Below are 20,452 nucleotides of genomic sequence, written 5' to 3'. Positions count from 1 at the left end.
GCTCAGTGTTGTTTGCCACCTTGGACTTACTCAGTTTTTGTTAAAATTCACATATTTCCAGAACAGGAATCTGAAAGAGCTGTTCTTTTTGAGCCTTAGGTGGGTCAGTGAACAATCTGTGGTTTGGTCTTTTTCTTCATCCCCTTCCAGGGGTCTGTATTTAGGTTTAGATAGTTAGTGAAAAGAAAATGGCACTGGGTAATGACATTGATTCAGTACATCTTGGCTGGGCACACTGGCTCATGCCTATAATCCCAGCACTTTGGGAGACTGAGGCAGGTGGATCACCTGAGGTCAGGAGTTTGAGACTAGCCTGGCCAGCATGGTGAAACCCCATCTCTACTAATAATACAAAAAAATTAGCTGGGCATGGTGGTGCACACCTGTAGCCTCAGGTACTCTGGAGGCTGAGGCAGGAGAATCGCTTGAACCTGGAAGTTGGAGGTTGCAGTGAGCCGAGATTGTACCATTGCACTCCAGCCTGGGCAACAACAGTGAAACTCTGTCTCCAAAAAAAAATAATAATAAAAAAATAAAAAAAGAATCTCATAGGCTTATATGAGGAATGGCAAATATTGGCCATTATTTATTATCAATTTAAAAATATTTCTAAGGCCTTTGGTGGTGGCAACCTCTTTTCTTGATTCTCTCAACAGAATAGTGTACATTTGTGGTAGATTCGTGCTTATTTTCTTATATTTCCTTACCAAAACTTGCAGTCTGGATGTTACCCTTTCTTATTAAAACCTCTTTTACTAAGACTGGCAATTGAAATCCCATTGGATGTCATATTGGGCACTGTGGACCAATCTCCACCTCCTGAATGCCCTCTCTTTCTGATATGGCCATGGTGAGGTCACTGTCTCCTGACCTGCCCTTACCCCACCCAAGTCTGCCTTAGTGGATCTTCTTCCTCTCCTCATCTTCCTCTGCTGTTGCTCTGTGCCTCACCCTCCACTTCTTTTCTCTCTATATACATCCTGTACAGTGTTTTGTACCTCTGTGACTTTAGAGACCCTTTCTATCCCCAAATCTCTGTCTCTGTCCTAGACCCCTTCTGATGAGATGGAGTCTCTCATAACCACTGGCTTATCGAATATCACACGCAGAGGCATCACCAACTCTCCTTTTCTTTCGAACACTCAGAGTTTTTTGTACCTCAGCTTATTCTCTGCTATAATTACGTACTGTGCCTTATTCAATTTGTATTCCTGGTAGCACCTAGCAGAATTCCTTGCACAGTGGATTTACTTAGCATTTGCCCACATGAATATTTTTATTTTTTAAAATGGGCTATTATCCTTTGTATGGGGTTTTATTTTGTTCCCCTACTGTCCTGAAAAATACCCACAAACTTTTTTTCTAAATCTAAGAATAGTTTCTAACATGGTTTTTGTGGTCGGGGGGAACAAAACCCCTTAATATTAATGGACATACATGTTAATAGCATTTCTAAATACATTTGGGCGTGTGTATTTGGGCCTATATGTTTTCTCTGAGAATAAGGACACACAGCCTAGTGAGTTTTGGACTCGAATCCTATTATATGTGAATTTTCTTTCTTTCCTTTTTTTTTTTTTTTAAAGACAGACTGGCACTCTGTCACCCAGGCTGGAGTGCCGTGGCACAATCTTGGCTCACTGCAACCTCTGCCTCCTGGGTTTAAGTGATTCTCCTGCCTCAGCCTCCCAAGTAGCCAGGACTACAGGTGCATGCCACCATACCCGTGAATTTAATTTCTATACTAAATATACTATTCCAAAAGAAAGAAATGTTTATTGGAAAATGCAACCAATTCAGAAATATGCTTTGTAGACAGTGAAAGTTTCCATTATTTTGTGTAGACTAAATTAGATAATAGAGGTTCTTTGGCTGGGCACTATGGCTCATGCCTGTAATCTCAACACTTTGGGAGGCTGAGCTGGGTGGATTACTTGAGGTCAGGAGTTTGAGACCAGCCCGGCCAACATGGTGGAACCCTTCTCTATTAAAAATACAAAAATTAGCTGGGCGTGGTGGTGGGTGCCTGTAGTCCTGGCTACTTGGGAGGCTAAGGCAGGATAATTGCTTGAGTCCTGGAAGTGGTGTGTGCAGTGAGCCGAGACTGTGTCACTGCACCCCAGCATGGGCAACAGAGCAAGACACCATCTCAAAAAAAAAAAAAAAAAGAAAAGAAAAAAGAAGTAGTGGTTCTTTTTATGTACAAAATAAATTTGCTCATTGGGTTAGAGTATGGTTATTGATTAGGGGACTAAGCATTTAGTTACTGTATGGGGCAGCCAATAATAAAATCACAGCCCTGTGTATTTACCTCCACAGTGTGTGCTGATAAGTGCAAAAGGTTTGTGCAAATTCTTTTGAAGTTATATTGTAACCATGGTATATGTATTGAAAACTTGGCCATTTTACCCCATTCCTATGAATGAAAACTATTTGGTGAATCCGAGGATAGTCTGAATTGGGATATGAAGGCCAGTATCAGTGTCAGTTAGCAAAGTCAGCTCTAGTTTAGTTTTTTTTTTTTTTCTTTTAAGGCATAGCATTACTAGAAGTATAGCTTTGGGAACCTTGTAGCATCTTAAAGACTTTTAAAGGGTTGACAGCTATTGGCAAATTGACTAATACAGAGAACTAAACTTTGGTTCATGTATTCAGTGTCTAAATGAAAAATGGGAAGATAAATAAAAGAGCTAAGAATGAAATGTGATTTCATGTGCTTCTCCTTTTTAGCTCTTATAATAGATTGAACAGATATGATATTTGTGTTAAATACACTCAGGCAGAGTGACAGAGGGTTGGTTGTCATTTAGCCTTTAGGGCCTTAGTGGAGTTAATGAGAACTGCAAATGGTCATCAAGTCTTGGTGCTTCACAGAGAAGCAACACTTTTACAGTGAGTATGTTAGCTTAGTGGTTATGGTATTACTGCAGGGACATGGATCACTTAGGGAGAGAGCGTTTCAGGCTTGGGTCAGTCTTAAAACAGATCTCATGTGGAGGGTTTCTGCTAACCTGCATCTCTTACAACACAGTACTAGTCAGTATGCTGTAGTATTAATCAGTAGGTCAAGTTCCGTGAAGTAAAGGAGAATTGAATTCTTGAAGTTCACATTTAGGCAAAAATTTGGCATTTTAGGAGATGAGTATAAGACATGATCTTTACAGAAAACACTGACGATAAAAACAGCGCTCTCTGTTAGGTGCCTTTGTGCTTGACTCCATTGTCATCTTTTCTTAAGAAACTAAACTCAGGACTGGGTGCAATGGCTCATGTCTGTAATCCCAGCACTTTGGGAGGCTGAGGCCGTAGGATCAGTTGAGCTCAGGAGTTCAAGATCAGCCTGGGCAACATAGCTAGACCTCGTCTCTACTAAAAAAAAAAAACAACAAGAACAACAACAACAAAAACCAAAAAAAACCAACAAACTAGTTTGGCATGGTGGTGCATGCCTGTGGTCCCAGCTGCTCAAGAAGCTGAAGCGGGAGGATAGCTTGAGCCCAGGAGATCAAGGCTGCACTTAGCTATGATCGCGCCATCGCACTCTAGCCTGTGTAACAGAATGAGACCCTGTCTCAAAAAAAAAAAAAAAAAAAAGAAACTTTAAGTTCAGATTCCTTTTTATAGCAGCTTTCAGCCTGCTATAGACAATACAGAAATGAGTGGATAAAGTTTTATTTAGATACTCTGATAGCTTAGCCAGTGACAATGACCTATCCAAATATGGAATGCTAAAATGTTTTCTTTTTGGAAGCAAAGCCCATGAAAAATTGGTTTTGAAGTAGCGTTAAAAACCTGGTGATTAAACGACAACAAGAACGTGAGAAGAGATTTTCCCAAAATCCATTTAGTGTGTTTGGACAGAAACAAAGGAAAGATAACTCTTTGTTAAATTGGTTAATAGAGGATTTGAACACTTTGTTTGCTGTAGACAAAACATCTGTATCTTAAAACTGTAATCTTTCAACTTCTGTTGCATGCATTGCTGCATTTCCTTTTTTACATGTGCTCTCATTTATTTTCATGGCAAATGCATTTTTAGACAGAGTCTGTGGGATAATTATTGCCATTAATTAGTTTTGATATTTCTTTTTTAATGATATTTTCATTTATTCCCTTTTGCTAGCTGGATTGCCTTTTGCAATTCTTACTTCAAGGCATACCCCCTTCCAACGAGGAGTATTCTGTAATGATGAGTCCATCAAGTACCCTTACAAAGAAGACACCATACCTTATGCGTTATTAGGTGGAATAATCATTCCATTCAGTATTATCGTTGTAAGTTAAATCCACTTTTCCAAGTTTATAACTTTTGGGCACTTGGCTTAATTTTCTGTTACTCTTTTAATGCTTAAATGTATAACCCTCCAAAAACAATGTATGCTTTTTAAACCTTTAATTGATGGTTTATTTGATCAAGAGAATCTCAGCTATTTTAAGTGGAGTCAAAAAATAATGTGTAATTATAAGAGCCAGGCACGGTGACATGCCTGTAGTCCCAGCTACTCGAGAGGCTGAGGCTGGAGGATCGCTTGAGTCTCAGAGTTGGATTCTATAGTATGTGATGATCATATCTGTGAATAGCCATTTTACTCCAGCCCAGACAACACTGCAACATCCCATCTTAAAAAAAAAAAACAGAAAAAAAACATGAAAAGAACCTTGCTGGATATGTATAGATTTTATGCTAATCTTTTCCATGTCACTGTGATTGTTAGAGCTCTAATTTGTTATTGTTTTAATAATCTCGTGATCAATAGTTGAATGTTATAGCAATATGATTCTAGCATACTTTATACATAGGATATCATTTTACAATTTATTGTATCTGTATGTATGTACCTACTGTTTTTGATTCTCCCTCTGTACCGAGTTCTAGAAAAGAAAAATTTTGCTAAGTGATGTTAAAACTTTAATGCATGCTTACTTTAAATAATTTTTAGATAATATCATACACAGGAGAGAAAAGCTATAGTTCTATATATGATGAGTAGTGAATATGAAAGAATTTTTACTGGTACTGAATGCAAGAGTGAGTCTTAAACTAAAATAGTAACTGTTGTTTTCCAGTATTTCAGGTGGAGATGCTTAAAGAATGTGTCTAGGGATAAGACTATTGACTGGACTACATGATTTTTATAATCTCAACTAAAATTCTGTAACTTAACGTTTTGTGCTCCATAACTTGTAATTTTATGGGTCCAGCATGCTTCCACTGCAGGGCTCTGCTGACCGTAACTTGTGACTTTACAAATAAGATTTATATTAGTTAAAAGCAGAAGGCTGGGTGCGGTGACTCACGCCTGTAATCCCAGCACTTTGGGAGGCCGAGGCAGGCGGATCACCTGAGATCAGGAGTTCGAGACCAGTCTGGCCAACCTGGTGAAACTCCATCTCTACAAAAAATACAAAAATTAGCTGGGTGTGATGGCGCACACCCGTAATCCCAGCTACTCAGGATGCTGAGGCAAGAGAATCGCTTGAACCTAGGAGGCGGAGGTTGCAGTGAGCCGAGATTGTACCACTGTACTCCAGCCTGGGTGACACAATGAGACTCCGTCTCAAAAAAAAAAACCACCCAGAAAATATGGTGGATGTGGTGGCTCACGCCTGTAATCCCAGCATTTGGGAGGCCAAGTCAGGAGGATCACTTGAGCCCTGAAGTATGAGACCAACCTGGGTGGCATAGCAAGACCCCTGCCTATATCCATCCCCCTCCTTGCTAAAAAAAGGCCAGGCATGGTGGGCAGGAGCCTCTGGTCCCAGCTACTCAGAAGGCTGAGGGAGGAGGATCCTTTCGGCTCAGGAAGTTGAGCCTGCAGTGAGCCATGATTGCACCACGACATTCCAGCTTGGGCAACAGATTGAAACCCTCTCTCAAACACACACACACAACACACACACAGATTTTTTTTTTTTAATTAAAAAATATATATAGTTGTATCCAGGAGATAGGCCAAAGATGACAGCATGTATATCATGTCTGTTTTTGGAGTTTATTTTAAAAAAAGAAAAACTTCTTAATTTAGAAACGTCTTAAGAATGATTAATACCTTATTAGCAATGGAAGTTAACTTGTAATTTGTGGTGCATAATTAATAAAAGAAAACCTTTGTATACAGATATTTGTTTTATAAGACGTGAGCTCCTTGAAGGCAGAGATGATATCTTGTTCATCTTTGTGTCCTCACCGCCTGGCATGGAGCCCAGCATGTCCTAGGTGCCTGAATGAAACTGTATGAAGGAAGCTATAGAGTGATTACGCAGTAATGTTGATGACTCTCCCGAAGTACGGGGAAGTTTTAAGAAATCAGGTATTCTTTAATCTAGACAAATCTTTACACTGAATTTTTACTGCTAGAAGAAAGCCAAGTCTATAATTCTTCCATTAAGGAGGGAGTAGGGTCTTTTTTTAAAAAGTATATATGTTTCTGAGTGATTGCTAAGCAATTAAATATAACATTTTTAGTAGGACTTTTAGTTGCAAATAGCGAATTTCAGACAGGATTCAAATATTCAAATAAACAGTGCTAGAAATAGACCTGTCTTTCAATTCTGCCTTGTTTTTTGGTCTCAGTAAAGAGGATGCCATGCTAGCAGAACTACAGGAATTTGCTGTAGCCTGGAGGGCTGCAGTAGAGCAGGGCACTGATTGCTGGGCACTGTGTTGATGTGCACGGCCTACACAGGGCCTGACAAAATGCTTAGTTAGCAAAAACTCATGAATTATATTTCATTAACTTGGAATTCTTTTCTATTTCTTTTCTCTTCTTCTTCTTCTTCTTCTTCCTCCTCCTCTTCCTCTTCCTCCTCCTCCTTCACCTCCTCCTCCTCCTCCTCTTCCTCTTCTTCTCTCTCTTTCTCTCTCTTTTTCTCTCTTTCTCTCTCTTTCTCTCTTTCTTTCTCTCCCTTTCTTTCCTTTCTTTCTTCTTTCACAGTCTCCCTGTGTTGCCCAGGCTGGAGTGCACTGGCGCGATCTCAGCTCACTGCAACCTCCGACTCCTGGGTTCAAGCGATTCTCTTGCCTCAGCCTCCCAAATAGCTGGGATTACAGGCGCCTGTCACCACACCAGCTAATTTTTGTGTTTTTAGTAAAGATGGGGTTTCACTATGTTGGCCAGGATGGTCTTGAGCTCCTTACCTCGTGATCCACCTGCCTCAGCCTTCCAAAGTGCTGAGATTATAGGTGTGAGCCACTGCGCCCGGCCTGTTCTCTACTATCTCAACATAACCTGTGAGAAAATTATCTTTACATTTAATAAAATGGCAAGTAAATTAATAGATGAGTGCAGACTGCTTTAAAAAGAACAGATTGTTTAAAGGTACTGTTTTCATCTCTACAGTATCACTGAAAACAAACACTGCTTAGGGCAGTGGTTTTATGTATGTATGTTTTGATTAATTGGTTGACAGAGTCTTTCTCTGTCACCCAAGCTTGGAGTGCAGTGGTGTGATCAGAGCTCACTGCAGCCTTGATCTCCTGGGTTTAAGTGATCTTCCTGCTTCAGCCGCCTGAGGAGCTGGGACCACAGATGTGCACCACCACATCCGGCTAATTGCATTTTTTTTTTTTTTTAAGAGATAACTATCTCTCTGTGTTGCGCAGGCTTGTGTCTCAAACTCCTGGGCTCAAGCAGCCCTCCTGCCTCAACATCCCAAAGTGCTGGGATTATAGGTGTAAGCCACCATGCTCAGCCTTATGTGCTCATTTAAAATAATTCCATTTTATTCATTAACTCAGCCTCTTTCAGGCAATGCTCAGTTAGACTTGTCTACATTTAACTTTATTTACTAGAAAGTAAATCATTTATTTAAAAAAATCCCTATGATTAAGACTGCATACCAGGGCCTTGATATGAGTTGCAAATGATTCATTAATAAATGAGTGATTGAGGGAGCTGGCAGGTAGAGAACCAGTATTATTATAGTTTCTGAGAAGACATGAGATAATTTCAATAAGGAGGAAATGGTCAGTGAAGTCAAATACACTGAGAAGTTAGAGTAAGTGAGAGTTGATAAAAATCTGTTTGATCTGGCTGGGTGTGGTGGCTCACGCCTGTAATCCCAGCACTTTGGGAGGCCGAGGCGGGTAGATCACAAAGTCAGGCGTTTGAGACCAGCCTGGTCAAAACGGTGAAACCCCTTCTCTACTAAAAATACAAAATTTAGCTGGGTGCGGTGGTGGGTGCCTATAATCCCGGCTACACAGGAGGCTGAAGCAGGAGAATCACTTGAACCTGGGAGGCGGAGGTTGCAGTGAGCCGAGATCATGCCGCTGCACTTTAGCCTGGGCGACAGAGCAAGACTCCGTCTCAAAAAAAAAAAAATCTGTTTGATGAGACAGTTTTGACTTTTGAGAAAAAAATCAGTAGAATAAAGGAAATGGAAGTGGTTAGAGATATTTAGGAGGGAGAAGAAGATGCGGAGATGTGTCATTGATTTTAGACAATTCTTTTGGGAAGGTGGGTCCTGAATGAAAGACACAAAATCATAGGGACAGTGTAGAAACATATAAAATTATCTTGGTTGATGGAGATTTAAAGGGGATGGTAAGAGAATACTATGGGAGATAGGCTTAAAAAGGTTGAATCACTCTGATTTAGATAATTATTAGCTTTGAACTTCATAAGTATTGTTTTACTCCTCCAAACATTTTTATTTCTTTGATAATTTATCATATCCTAGAATCTAAGTAAATAATGCATTATAAATAGTCTCAGTTTTAGGATTAGGTCACACTTGGCTTAGGTGTAGACTTCATGAAAGGTTAAGAATTGGCATAAATGGCTCAAAGGTTAGGGTAAGGAATTAAAATGAAACAAAAGAATATGGCTATCTTGTGTGGATCAAATGGGCAGACGCATCTTTGCATTTAATTCAGAAGAATTGATTTCGAACTTCTCTATTGTCTGCTTCTCTCAGCAATGTGAGTTGACCTAGCATTTGCCGGCTTTAGAGACTCCCCTGCATTCCCATTATTAATGGTTAAGTTTCAGCTTACACTACTTCTGAAGATCAGCTTTTAATCTGTGCCCAGTATTCTGAATATTCCTAGCAAACTCATTTTCTGTCATCACTGGCAAGAGCCAGGATTTGGGTGGCCATAAACTATGATGATTATAACTAGGAAGGCTCGCAAAACATACTACCTGTTTCTGGAAAATAGTTGAGTGCCTAAGAACAACTCATACGTGAGATGTGGAAGTTTCAACTGCTGAAACTGCGGTTGATTAATATACTTGATATGTTTTCAAGAATCAAAGATTAATTCCAAAATGAAATGTTAGATAAGTTGTTTCTGGCTGCTGATCTGTGAGGAATTACTGGGACCCCTTAATGGCCTAAGGAGGCAATGTGTACTGAAATGGAAAGGGTTCTTCTGTTGGCAGTCAGGGATAACCCTAAGCAAAACTGTAAAGGAATGACATTCTTGGAAGTACATATAGTTTACCTCTCCTGTGACCTGTTGTCAGAAAAGAATCTGACTAATTCATTCACATTAAGGACTATAATTAGTATTTTTATGGGGCTTAACATGTGTAAACTAAGGGCATTTGCTGTTTACCCAAGGCAGCACCTTTCACTAAAATTTATTGACCACCTACTTTGTTTAGGTCACTCTGGTGATACGAGGTTTTCTGTTCAACAATTAAGAAATCCTCCTTACCTTGTAGAGTTCATAGTCTCATTGTCACAGTTATAACATTCTAATTATGGAACTCTAGGAGCCGTTGAGCCAGGTAAGGAAAGGATTTTAGGTATCAGATTCTTGAAATCCCTTTCGGGAAGCAATCATGTATTTTACTTATGGTAAGACTTACTCTGAAGACAGTTGATCCTCATTAAATGGAAATGTTTGAATGCTTTATAAAATTGTTTATATACATTTAAGGTGAAGCAGAGAAACTAGTAATGTATCTCAAGTCAAGCTTTGCTACTTATATTCTCTTCACACAGATTAGCAAACCCACTGTTCAGGCTGCTCTGTGTTTAAGTATTTTTTTTTTTTTAATTTTTATTATTATTTTTTGAGATGGAGTCTCGCTGTCATGCCCAGGCTGGAGTGCAGTGGAGCCATTTCGGCTCACTGCAACCACCACTTCCTGGGTTCAAGTGATTCTCCCGCCTCAGTTTCCCAAGTAGCTGGGGATTATAGGTGCCTACCACCACTCCTGGCTAATTTTTTATATTTTTAGTAGAGATGAGGTTTCACCATATTGGCCAGGCTGGTCTCGAACTCCTGACCTCAAGTGATTCACCCGCCTCGGCCTCCCAAAGTGCTGGGATTACAGGAGTGAGCCACAGTGCCCAGCCTTAACTGTTTATTTTGGTTTAAGGTAGCTAGAGTCTTACTGTCTTTTTTAATACCAAATGTTACTATTTATAATGTTGCCATTCAGTATTCTTTGAATTCTCAGGATATGGGTTTGTTAACTTATAAAGCATTGGAAACCTTTTTATACTTTTAAATTAGTGACTAAAAATCCCGTCCCACCCCTTGGGACCCCAGCAGAGGTCACCTGGAAGGCAGGACTGGTATATCCAGTTAGCTAAATCCCTGCCCTCTGTATCCTCCAGCAATCCTCCCTGAAATGATTTTACTCTTTTTAATATGATGGATGTCTTTGATTCAAAGGAATATTTGAGAAAAATGAAGACTCTGTCAGATAAAAGTACTTATACACAGGAGTTTCTGATTGGGGAAGTATGTATGTATGTATGTATGTATTTATTTATTTATTTATTGAGATGGAGTCTTGCTCTTGTTGCCCAGGCTGGAGTACAATGGCACGATCTCGGCTCACTGCAACCTCTGCCTCCCAGGTTCAAGTGATTCTCCTGCCTTAGCCTCTGAAGTAGCTGGGATTACAGGCACCCGCCTCCAGGCCTGACTGATTTTTTGTATTTTTAGTAGAGACAGGGTTTTACCATGTTGGCCAGGCTGGTCTTGAACTCCTGACCTTGGATGATCCACCTCCCTCGGGCTCCCAGAGTGCTGGGATTACAGGCATGAGCCACCACACCTGGCTGGAAGTTTGTTTTTTGGACAAGCCATAGTTTTTGTCCTCCAGGATATATCACTGTCTACTTTTTAAAGCTCTGTTTATTTGAATACAAGAAAAAAAAATAAGATCTTGTTATTTTAGGTAAGCGATGATACAGTTTTGGCCCAGCCATGGCTTTGTAAGTAATGTCCACCATTGATATGACACCTGTTTTGTGGTTTAGAATTGGATATCCTAAGTTGACTCTCCATTGTAAAGAAAAAAGGGGCTGGGACCGTTTTTGAAACAAAGATCTTTTTGTGATTTACCATTTCCTTTTTTCCCCCTATGTTTTGTTTTGTTTAAAGTGCCTGCTTGCTACTTTAACATGTTATTTTTCTGTTTCTTTTTCAGATTATTCTTGGAGAAACCCTGTCTGTTTACTGTAACCTTTTGCACTCAAATTCCTTTATCAGGAATAACTACATAGCCACTATTTACAAAGCCATTGGAACCTTTTTATTTGGTGCAGCTGCTAGTCAGTCCCTGACTGACATTGCCAAATATTCAATAGGCAGACTGCGGCCTCACTTCTTGGATGTTTGTGATCCAGATTGGTCAAAAATCAACTGCAGTGATGGTTACATTGAATACTACATATGTCGAGGGAATGCAGAAAAAGTTAAGGAAGGCAGGTGAGTGTTAAATCTCTAATGCTTGTTTAGTCTTGGAATAGAAGGTTTCAGTGACTGGAAGATAAGCCACGCACTTAAAAAGAGAAGTTAGTGTTATCACTGGGAGGTGAATTTTGATCTTGTATGAATTGTTCTCTCTCATCATGCCTTTTTCCTTTTTTATTGCTGTCTTCCATTTAAGAGTATTTTATTGCAGCTCTTTTTTTCATTGCCAGCATGTAAGAATGTTAAATGAACCTTATAGATCATTTAGGCTAGAGTCAGCAAACTTTTTCTCAAGATGCCAGATAACATATATGTGTGTGTATATATATATATATTTTTTTTTTTTACATTTTTATATTAGTATTTTGTAGAGACTAAGTCTCACTATGTTGCCTAGGCTGGTGTCAAACTCCTGGGCTCAAGTGATCCTTCCACCTTGGCCTCCCAAAGTGCTGGGGTAACAGGCATGAGCCACCACACCCAGCCAATAGTAAATATTTTAGGCTCTCTGGGCCATATAGTCTCCTTCTCAACTATGGAACTCTGCTGTTAATAGCAAGAAAGCAGCCATAGACAATACTTAAATGAATAATGTGGCTATGTTCCAATAAACTTTACAAAAACAGCAGCTGCCACAGGGGTCATAGTTTGCCAAACCCTGATCTAGTCCCACCATTATTTATGAAGCTCTGCTAGATCTTAGTATTCTTAGATTATTATTATTGTTTAGATTTTTTTAATAAGGTAACTTGGTTCAGATTGTGACAGCTCTAGGTCATCAAGTTGCTGTCTTATAATGCCCTTATTGGACTCCTTTCTGCATGCTGGGACACCATTAGACATGAATGAAACAGAATGTTTAGAACTCAGAAGATCCAACTTTTTAAATTGATAGATGAGGAAAAAATAGAGGACCAAGAACAGTAAGTAAAGCCACTAATTAGTAGCAGAGCCAATTCCTCATTTCAGGTTTCAAAATTATCAGCCTTATCTTTTTATATATCAAGTTTAATTTCCTTTAGTTGTTCAAAGTACAAATACTTTCTTGGGTAAAACATCCTTTGTTTGTTTGATTTTTTTAGATACGATTTCTAGATACTTCATTGTCTTTGTTGGTATTCTTGTAAGCAACGTGGGCCTGCTAGTAGCTTCAATTTTTTTTTTCTTTTTCCTTTTTTTTTTTTTTGAGACAGAGTCTTGCTCTGTCACCCAGGCTGGAGTGCAGTGGCATGATCTTGGCTCACTGCAGCCTCTGCCTCCCGGGTTCAAGCGATTCTCCTGCTTCAGCCTCCCAAGTAGCTGGGACTACAGGCACGTACCACCATGCCCTACTAATTTTTGTATTTTTAGTAGAGATGGGGTTTTACCATGTTTTCCAGGCTGGTCTCAAACACCTGACCTCAGGTGATCTGCCTGCCTCGGGTTCCCAGAGCGCTGGGATTATAGGCATGAGCCACAGCACCCGGCCTGTAGCTTCAGTTTTTTGTATTTAGTGGGGATGAAAAAAATCTTATTTAACTAGAGTATATACTATGGTATTTGCTTGGGGTTTAGCAGTGAACAAGACATCTCTGGTCCCCATCTTCATGGACCTTAGTCTGGCAGGGAAGATTTACATTAAACAAAGGATGAGAATGGAAGAGAACTTGCCTGGTGATAATGAGGTCAAAGAAGAGAAAGATCAAGGTTAAATGGCAAGCTTTGAGGTGGTGAGGAGGACTGATATGGGCGTAAAGTCTTAATGAAGGAGGGAAAAGTGACTAAAGAGGTAGACAGTTGAGAAATAGTTGGTAAAATGTGATATTGTTGATTTGAGCTCAGGTGAACAAGCATTTTTATAAGGGGGTAGAGGAAGAATGGTCCAGAAATGGCTTTGAGGAGTGATGAAAACACCAACATCAATACTGGACTCTTAAGGTGTGTGGGCTGTGTAGATCTCATTCCCTGCAGGGGCAAGCAGTATCCTAGGGAAAGGCTCTTTAATTGGATGACTATGAGGTACAGAGAGCCTTCAGGGAACAGTTTGGAGACACAGGGAAAGATAGAAGACTTTAACAGTAGAGCCAGAATTCCAGAGTGTTCAGTGGAGGAGTAGGAACAGAGGGGATGAACAAATGGCTTGGGTGGAGGAGAGGAAGCCCATTGAAAATGAGACGGAAATTTAAAACAAATTATAAAGAATAACAAATAGCAGGGTAAAAACATACCATGTGAAACAAAATCTGATACAAGCTTATCCAACCTGCGGCCCACATGTGGCCCAGGATGGCTTTGAATGCGGCCCAACACAAATTCGTAAACTTTCTTAAAACATTATGATTTTTGTTTGTTTGTTTATTATCAGATATTGTTAGTGTATTTTATGTGTGGCCGAAGACAGTTCTTCTTCCAGTGTGGTGCGGGGAAGCCAAAAGATTGGACACCCCGATTTAATAGAATAAAATGATCATGATTTCTTCTTCCATCTATAGCTTAACCATATAGCCTTTAAAAAATACCATACATATTTATGAATGCAATGATAAAACCAGCTATAGGAGTACAGCTGGTGTGGTGGCTCATGCCTGCAATCTCAGCACTTTGGGAGGCAGAGGTGGGCAGATCACTTGAGGTCAGGAGTTCAAGACCAGCCTGGCCAACATGGTGAAACCCTGTCTCTATGAAAAATTCAAAAAGTAGCCGGGCATGGTGGCCACACACCTGTAATCCCAGCTACTTGGGAGGCTGAGGCAGGAGAATCTCTTGAACCCCGGAGGCAGAGGTTGCAGTGAGCAGAGATTGCGCCACTGCACTCCAGCCTGTGTAACAGGATAAGACTCCGTCTCAAAAAAAAAAAAACCACCCCCACCCCACATAAAAAAACACTTATAGGATTTAAATCACAAAGGAAAAAAATAGAATAGACACTAGTCGAACTACTCTTTTAAATAGCTTTTTTGAGGTATAATTCACATGACATAAATTTTTGCCCATTTTAAGTGTACAATTGAATAAATTGTATTTGTAAAGTTATTTACCATTACAGTCAAGTTTTCAGATATTTGAAAAGCTTGTCCCTGAGTGTTTACAGTCAATTCACACTCCCATCTGCAACCCCAGGGTCAAGTTTCTGTCCCTATAGTTTTGTGTTTTCTAGAATATTATATAAAAGGAATCCTACAGTGAGTACTTTGTTGTGTCTGCCTTCTTTCACTTAACATGTTAGTTTTGCAATTCATCCATGTTGTTCCTTTTTCTCCCCCTGAGGTATATTCAATTGTATGGCTATAACACAGTTTACTTATCCATTCATGCAAATATTGATGGACATTTGAGTTGTCTCCAATTTTTGGCTGTTAAAAATAAAGCTGTTCTGGCTAGGTACGGTGGCTCACACCTGTAATGCCAGAACTTTGGGAGGCCAAGGCTGGGTGGATCACTTGAGGTCAGGATTTCGAGACCAGCTTGGCCAACATAGTGAAACCCCATCTCTACTAAAAATAACAGAAATTAGCCAGGTGTGGTGGTGCACACCTGTAATCCCAGCTACTTGGGAGGCTGAGAAGCTGAGGCACAAGAATCACTTGAACCCGTGAGGTGGAGGTTGCAGTTAGCCCAGATCACGCCAGCCTGGGTGACAGAACAATACTGTTTCTCAAAAAAAAAAAAAAAAAAAAGATGTTCTGAACATTTGTGTACCAGTACAGTAATATATACTTTTATTTTTCTTGAACAAATATCTAGGAGTAGAAGTGCTGGACTATATATAGCATGTGTGTAGTTACCATTCTAAGAAGCTGCCAGTCTTTTACACAGTGGTTGTAGCATTTTGCATTCTCTCCAGCAAGGCATGAAAATCCCAGTTAACTTCACATCCTTGCCATTATTTATTAATGGCCAGTCTTTGTTATTTTAGCCATTCTAGGGGTTTTTGTTATGGTATCTCAGTGTGGTTTTAATTTGTATTTCCTTAATGACCAGTGTTGCTGAACATCTTTTCGTGTGTTTCTTGTCCATTCAGCTATTGTCATTTTTGAAATGTTAACTCTGTTACCCATTAAAAAAAATTTAATTGCTTGTCTGAGTTGTAAGAGTTCTTTATATATTCTGAATAAAAGTCCCTTGTTAGATATATGTTTTGAAAATATTTTCTCTCAATCTGTGGCTTGCTATGTATTTTCTTATTTTCTTATTTATTTATTTATTTACGGGACAGGGTCTTGCTTTGTTGTCCAGGCTATTTTTGAACTCCTGTGCTCAAGCGATCCTCTTGCCTCGGCCTTCCAAAGTCAAAGTGCTGGGATTATAAGCATGAGCCACCATGCCCAATCAACTTTTTTTTTCTTTTTTTTTTGAGACAGAGTCTAACTCTGTCGCCGAAGCTAGAGTGCTGTAGCACAATCTCGGCTCACTGCAACCTCATGCCTCAGCGTCTTGAGTAGCTGGGATTACAGGCGTGTGCCACCATGCCCAGCTAATTTTTGTATTTTTAGTAGAGACGTGTTTCACCATGTTGGCCAGGCTGGTCTTGAATTCCTGACTTCAAGCGATCTACTCGCCTCAACCTCCCAAAGTGGCTAGGATTACACGCGTGAGCCACCGCTCCTGGCCCAACTTTTTATTTTCTTTTTCTTTTTTATCTTACTTTAAGTTCTAGGATACATGTGCAGAACATGCAGGTTTGTTACATAGGTATATATGTGCCATGGTGGTTTGCTGTACCTATCAACCCGTCATCTAGTTTTTAAGCCCCACATGCATTAGGTGTTTGTCCTAATGCTCACCCCACGCCTTACCCCACACCCCCGTCAGGCCCCGGTGTGTGATGTTTCCCTCCCTCTGTCCATGTGTTCTCATTGTTCAACTCCCACTTATGAATGAGAACGTGCACGTTTGGTTTTCTGTTCCTGTGTTAGTTTGCTGAAAATGATGGTTTCCAGCTTCATGCATGTCCCTGCAAAAGACATGAACTCATTCTTTTTTATGGCTGCTTTCTTTTTCTTTCTTTTTTTTTTTTTTTTTTTTTTGAGATGGAGTCTCGCTGTATCCCCCAGGCTGGAGTGCAGTGGCACGATCTTGGCTCACTGCAAGCTTCGCCTCCCGGGTTCACGCCATTCTCCTGCCTGAGCCTCCTGAGTAGCTGGGTCTACAGGCACCCACCACCATACCCAGCTAATTTTTTGTATTTTTAGTAGAGACGGGGTTTCACTGTGTTAGCCAGGATGGTCTGGCTCTCCTTACCTCGTGATCTGCCCACCTCGGCCTCCCAAAGTGCTGGGATTACAGGTGTGAGCCACTGCGCCCGGCCGGCTGCTTTATTTTCTTAATGGTGGTTTTTGAAGCTTAACAGTTTTAAATTTGATAGAATCTAATTTATCATTTTTTTCTTTTATGATTTGTGCTTTCTGTGTCCTAAGAAATCTTTACTTGCCTCAATGTTCCAAACTTTTTCTTATTTTTTAAAATAAGTTTTATGATTTAAGTTATTTGTTTAGTATTATGATCCATTTGAATTTTTTTTGTGTGTATAATGTGACAAAAAGGGTCAATATCTACTTTTTCTCCATTGAATATCTGGTTGTTCCAACATTATTTATTGACAAAAAAAAAAAACATTTTCACATTGAATTATGTTGGCACTTTTGTTGAAAATGAATTGACCATATAAATGTGGGTCTGTTTCTGGACACTTAATCTAGTTCATTGCTGTATATGCCTCTCATGCGAATACCATACTGCAGCTTTGTAATAGTTTTAAAATGAGGTGTAATGGGAAGCTTTTAACTTTGTCCTTCTTTTTAAAGCTTGCTTTGTCTATTGTAAGTTCTTTATGTTTTCTTTGAAAGGGCAGAAATTTTATTGAGATTGCTTCAGATATATAGATCAATTTTTGAAGAATTGCCATGTTAATATTGGGCCTTCCAATCCATGAATATGTTGTATCTCTCCATTAACTTAGGTTTTCTTTAGTTTCTCATGCCAGTGTTTTTTAGTTTTCAGGGTCTGGGTCTTGCATACGTTTTGTTAAGTATATTACTAACTTAATGCCATTGTGAGTTTTTTTTAAATCAATTTCCAATTGTTTTGAGTGTGTAGAAGTACAATTTGTTTTTATATTAATCATGTATCTTGCAATCTTGCTAATTTAATTTATTAGTTGGAGTAATTTTATAGATTCCTGAAGATTTTTTGCTTTCCCATTCATGTTGTGTGTGAATAAAGAGAGCTGTACTTCTTTTCTCTTTTATATTGCCTTAGATTTCTTTTCCTTCTCTTACTACACTGGCTAAGACCTGCAATACCAGGTTGAATGAAGTGGTGAGAGCAGATTGCTTGTCTTCTTCCTGACCTTAGGAAAGAAGCACTCAGCCTTTCACAAATATGTTAACTGTGTGTGTGGTTTTTTTGTAGATGCTTTTTGTTAGATTTTTATCATGAATGGGTATTGGATTTTGTGACATGCTTTTTCTGTGTTTGTTAAGATGGCTATATTGTTTTTCTTCTTTATTCTCTAATATAGTATATTATGTTAGTTTCTTGAATATCAAAGCAACTTTTTATCCCTGGGGTATATACTTGGTCATGGAGTATTATACTTTTTATATTAATTGGATTTGGTTTGCTAATATTTTGTTAAGGATTTTTACATCTATGTTTATGAGTTATTGGTCTGTAGTTTTCTTGTAAAGTTTTTGTCTAGCTTTAGTGTCAAAAGTTTGGTATTAAATGTTGAATTCATCAGTGAAGTCATTTGGGCCTAGAAGTTTCTTTGTGGGAAGGTTTTAAGTTTAATTTTATTTTTTAAACTGAGACAGGGTCTCACTTTGTTACCTAGGCTGGAGTACAGTGGCGTGATCTCGGCTCACTGAAACCTTGACCTCCCGGCTCAAGTGATCTTCCCACCTTAGCTTCCCAGGTAGCTGAGACTACAAGTGTGCGCCACCACGCCTAGCTAATTTTTGTTGTTGTTGTAGTATTTTTTGTAGAGACAGGGTTTCACCATGTTGCGCAGGCTGGTCTTGAACTCCTGGTCGCAACTGATCTGCCCACCTTGGCGCCCAAAGTGCTGGGACTGCAGGCATGAGCCACCACTCCCGGCCTATTTTTTAATGTTTTAAAAAATATTTATATTCATTCATTCATTTATTTAATTAATTAGAGATGGAGTCTTGTTCTGTTGTCCAGGCTGGAGTGCAGTGGCCCAGTCATGGCTTATGGTAGCCTTGAACTCCTGAGCTCAAGTGATCCTCCTGCCTGAGGCTCCTACTTAGCTGGGACTACAGGTGCATGCCTTCAGGCTCAAATAATCTTTGTGGGAAGGTTTTAAATATGATTTAAAGTTTTTAAATAGATAGAGAACTATTCAGATTATCTGTGTTTTCTTCTATGAGCTTTGGTTGTTTGTCTTTCAAGGGATTTGTCCATTTCATGTAAGTTGTCAAGTTTATTGGCATCAAGTTGTACATCATGTCATTATACTATCTTTGTATTGTTTGTAGGAACTGCAGAGATAGCCTCTCTTACATTCTTACTATTGATAATTTGTGTCTTATGTCTTTTTTTCTTGACTGATCTGGCTAGAAACTTATCAATTTTATTAACCTTTTGATTAGTTTCAAGGGTTTCTTTTGATTTCATTGATTTTTATCTATTTTTTGTGTTCAGTTTCATTTATTTTTGCTTTTATTTTTATTTACTTTCTCCTGCCTGCTTTTAGTTTTGTTTGCTTTTCTTTTTTCTAGTTTCATAAAGTAGATGCTTAGATCATTAGCTGTGTCACAAATTTTGATATATTGGATCTTTATTTAACTGAAAATATAGTTGATCCTTAAACAATGCAGGGACTGGGGCGCTGACCCCCTGTGCAGTCAAAAATTCACATATAACTTTTGACTCCCCCATAACTTAACTACAAATAGCCTACTGTCGACTGGAAGCCTTAATAACGTAAACAGTCCATTAATGCATATTTTGTATGTCATATTTATTATATACTATCTTCTTACAATGAAGTATGGTAGAGAAAAGAAAATGAGAAAACCATAATGTAGACAAAATATGTATCTGCTATTCAGTAAGTGGAAATGGATCATCCTAAAGGTCTTTATCCTCATTTTCTTTACTGAGTAGGCTGAGGAGGAGGAAGAGGAGAGGTTGGTCTTGTCTCAGGGGTGACGGAGGTAGAAGGGAAGCAGGAAAGGCAGGCATGCTCAATGTAGCTGTTATTGAAGAAAATCTGCATGTAAATGGACCTACACAGTTCAAACCTGAGTTGTTCAAGGGCTAACAATACTTTCTAATTTCCCTTGCGTCTTCCTCTTTGATCTGTGGGTTATGTAGGGGATTTTGCATTTATCTTTCTGTCATCGATTTCTAATTTAATTTCATTGTGTTTAGAGAACATACTTTATATGATTAGAATTCTTTCAAATTAGTTGATTCCCATCCCCCCGGCCCCCCACATTTTTCACATACAGTCTATTCTGGAGAATGTTCCATGTGCACTTGAAGAGCATGTGTTTTCTGCTGTTTTCTGGGTGAAATGTTCTGTAGCAATCAGTTTGGTCAAGTTGATTGATAGTGTTACTCAAATCTTATTTATCTTTACTGATTTTTTTTAACCAACATGTTTTATGAGTTATTTTTTGGGGAGCTTGAAATCTCTAACTATAATTGTTGAATTGTCTTTTTGTCCTTTCATTTGCGTAAACTTTGTTTTTTTATCTTGTGGCCGTGCTGTTCAATATGTGACACTTACAAGTGTCTTTTTTTTTTTTTTCTGCTGTATTGCTCCTTTTTGGTATCAATGTA

At 39.1% G+C, this 20,452-nt stretch overlaps 1 protein-coding gene across 2 annotated transcripts in view; it reads left to right on the top strand.

Moving 5' to 3' along the window:
- PLPP1 (phospholipid phosphatase 1) overlaps positions 1-20,452 on the top strand; it is a 113,809-nt gene that overhangs the window by 58,843 nt on the left and 34,514 nt on the right. Inside the window, exons 2-3 of one of the 2 annotated variants that reach the window (XM_024247643.3) lie at positions 4,124-4,275; positions 11,397-11,677. In XM_024247643.3, the coding sequence (XP_024103411.1) occupies positions 4,124-4,275; positions 11,397-11,677 (433 nt within the window). The remainder of the gene's footprint in view (positions 1-4,123; positions 4,276-11,396; positions 11,678-20,452) is intronic. The other variant, XM_024247642.3, reaches the window with a different exon arrangement.

This window comes from Pongo abelii, chromosome 4 (assembly GCF_028885655.2).
Source record: "Pongo abelii isolate AG06213 chromosome 4, NHGRI_mPonAbe1-v2.0_pri, whole genome shotgun sequence".
Taxonomy (NCBI): domain Eukaryota; kingdom Metazoa; phylum Chordata; class Mammalia; order Primates; family Hominidae; genus Pongo; species Pongo abelii.
The sequence above is the reverse complement of the archived record's forward strand: the minus strand, read 5'-3'. Positions and strand labels throughout refer to the sequence as shown.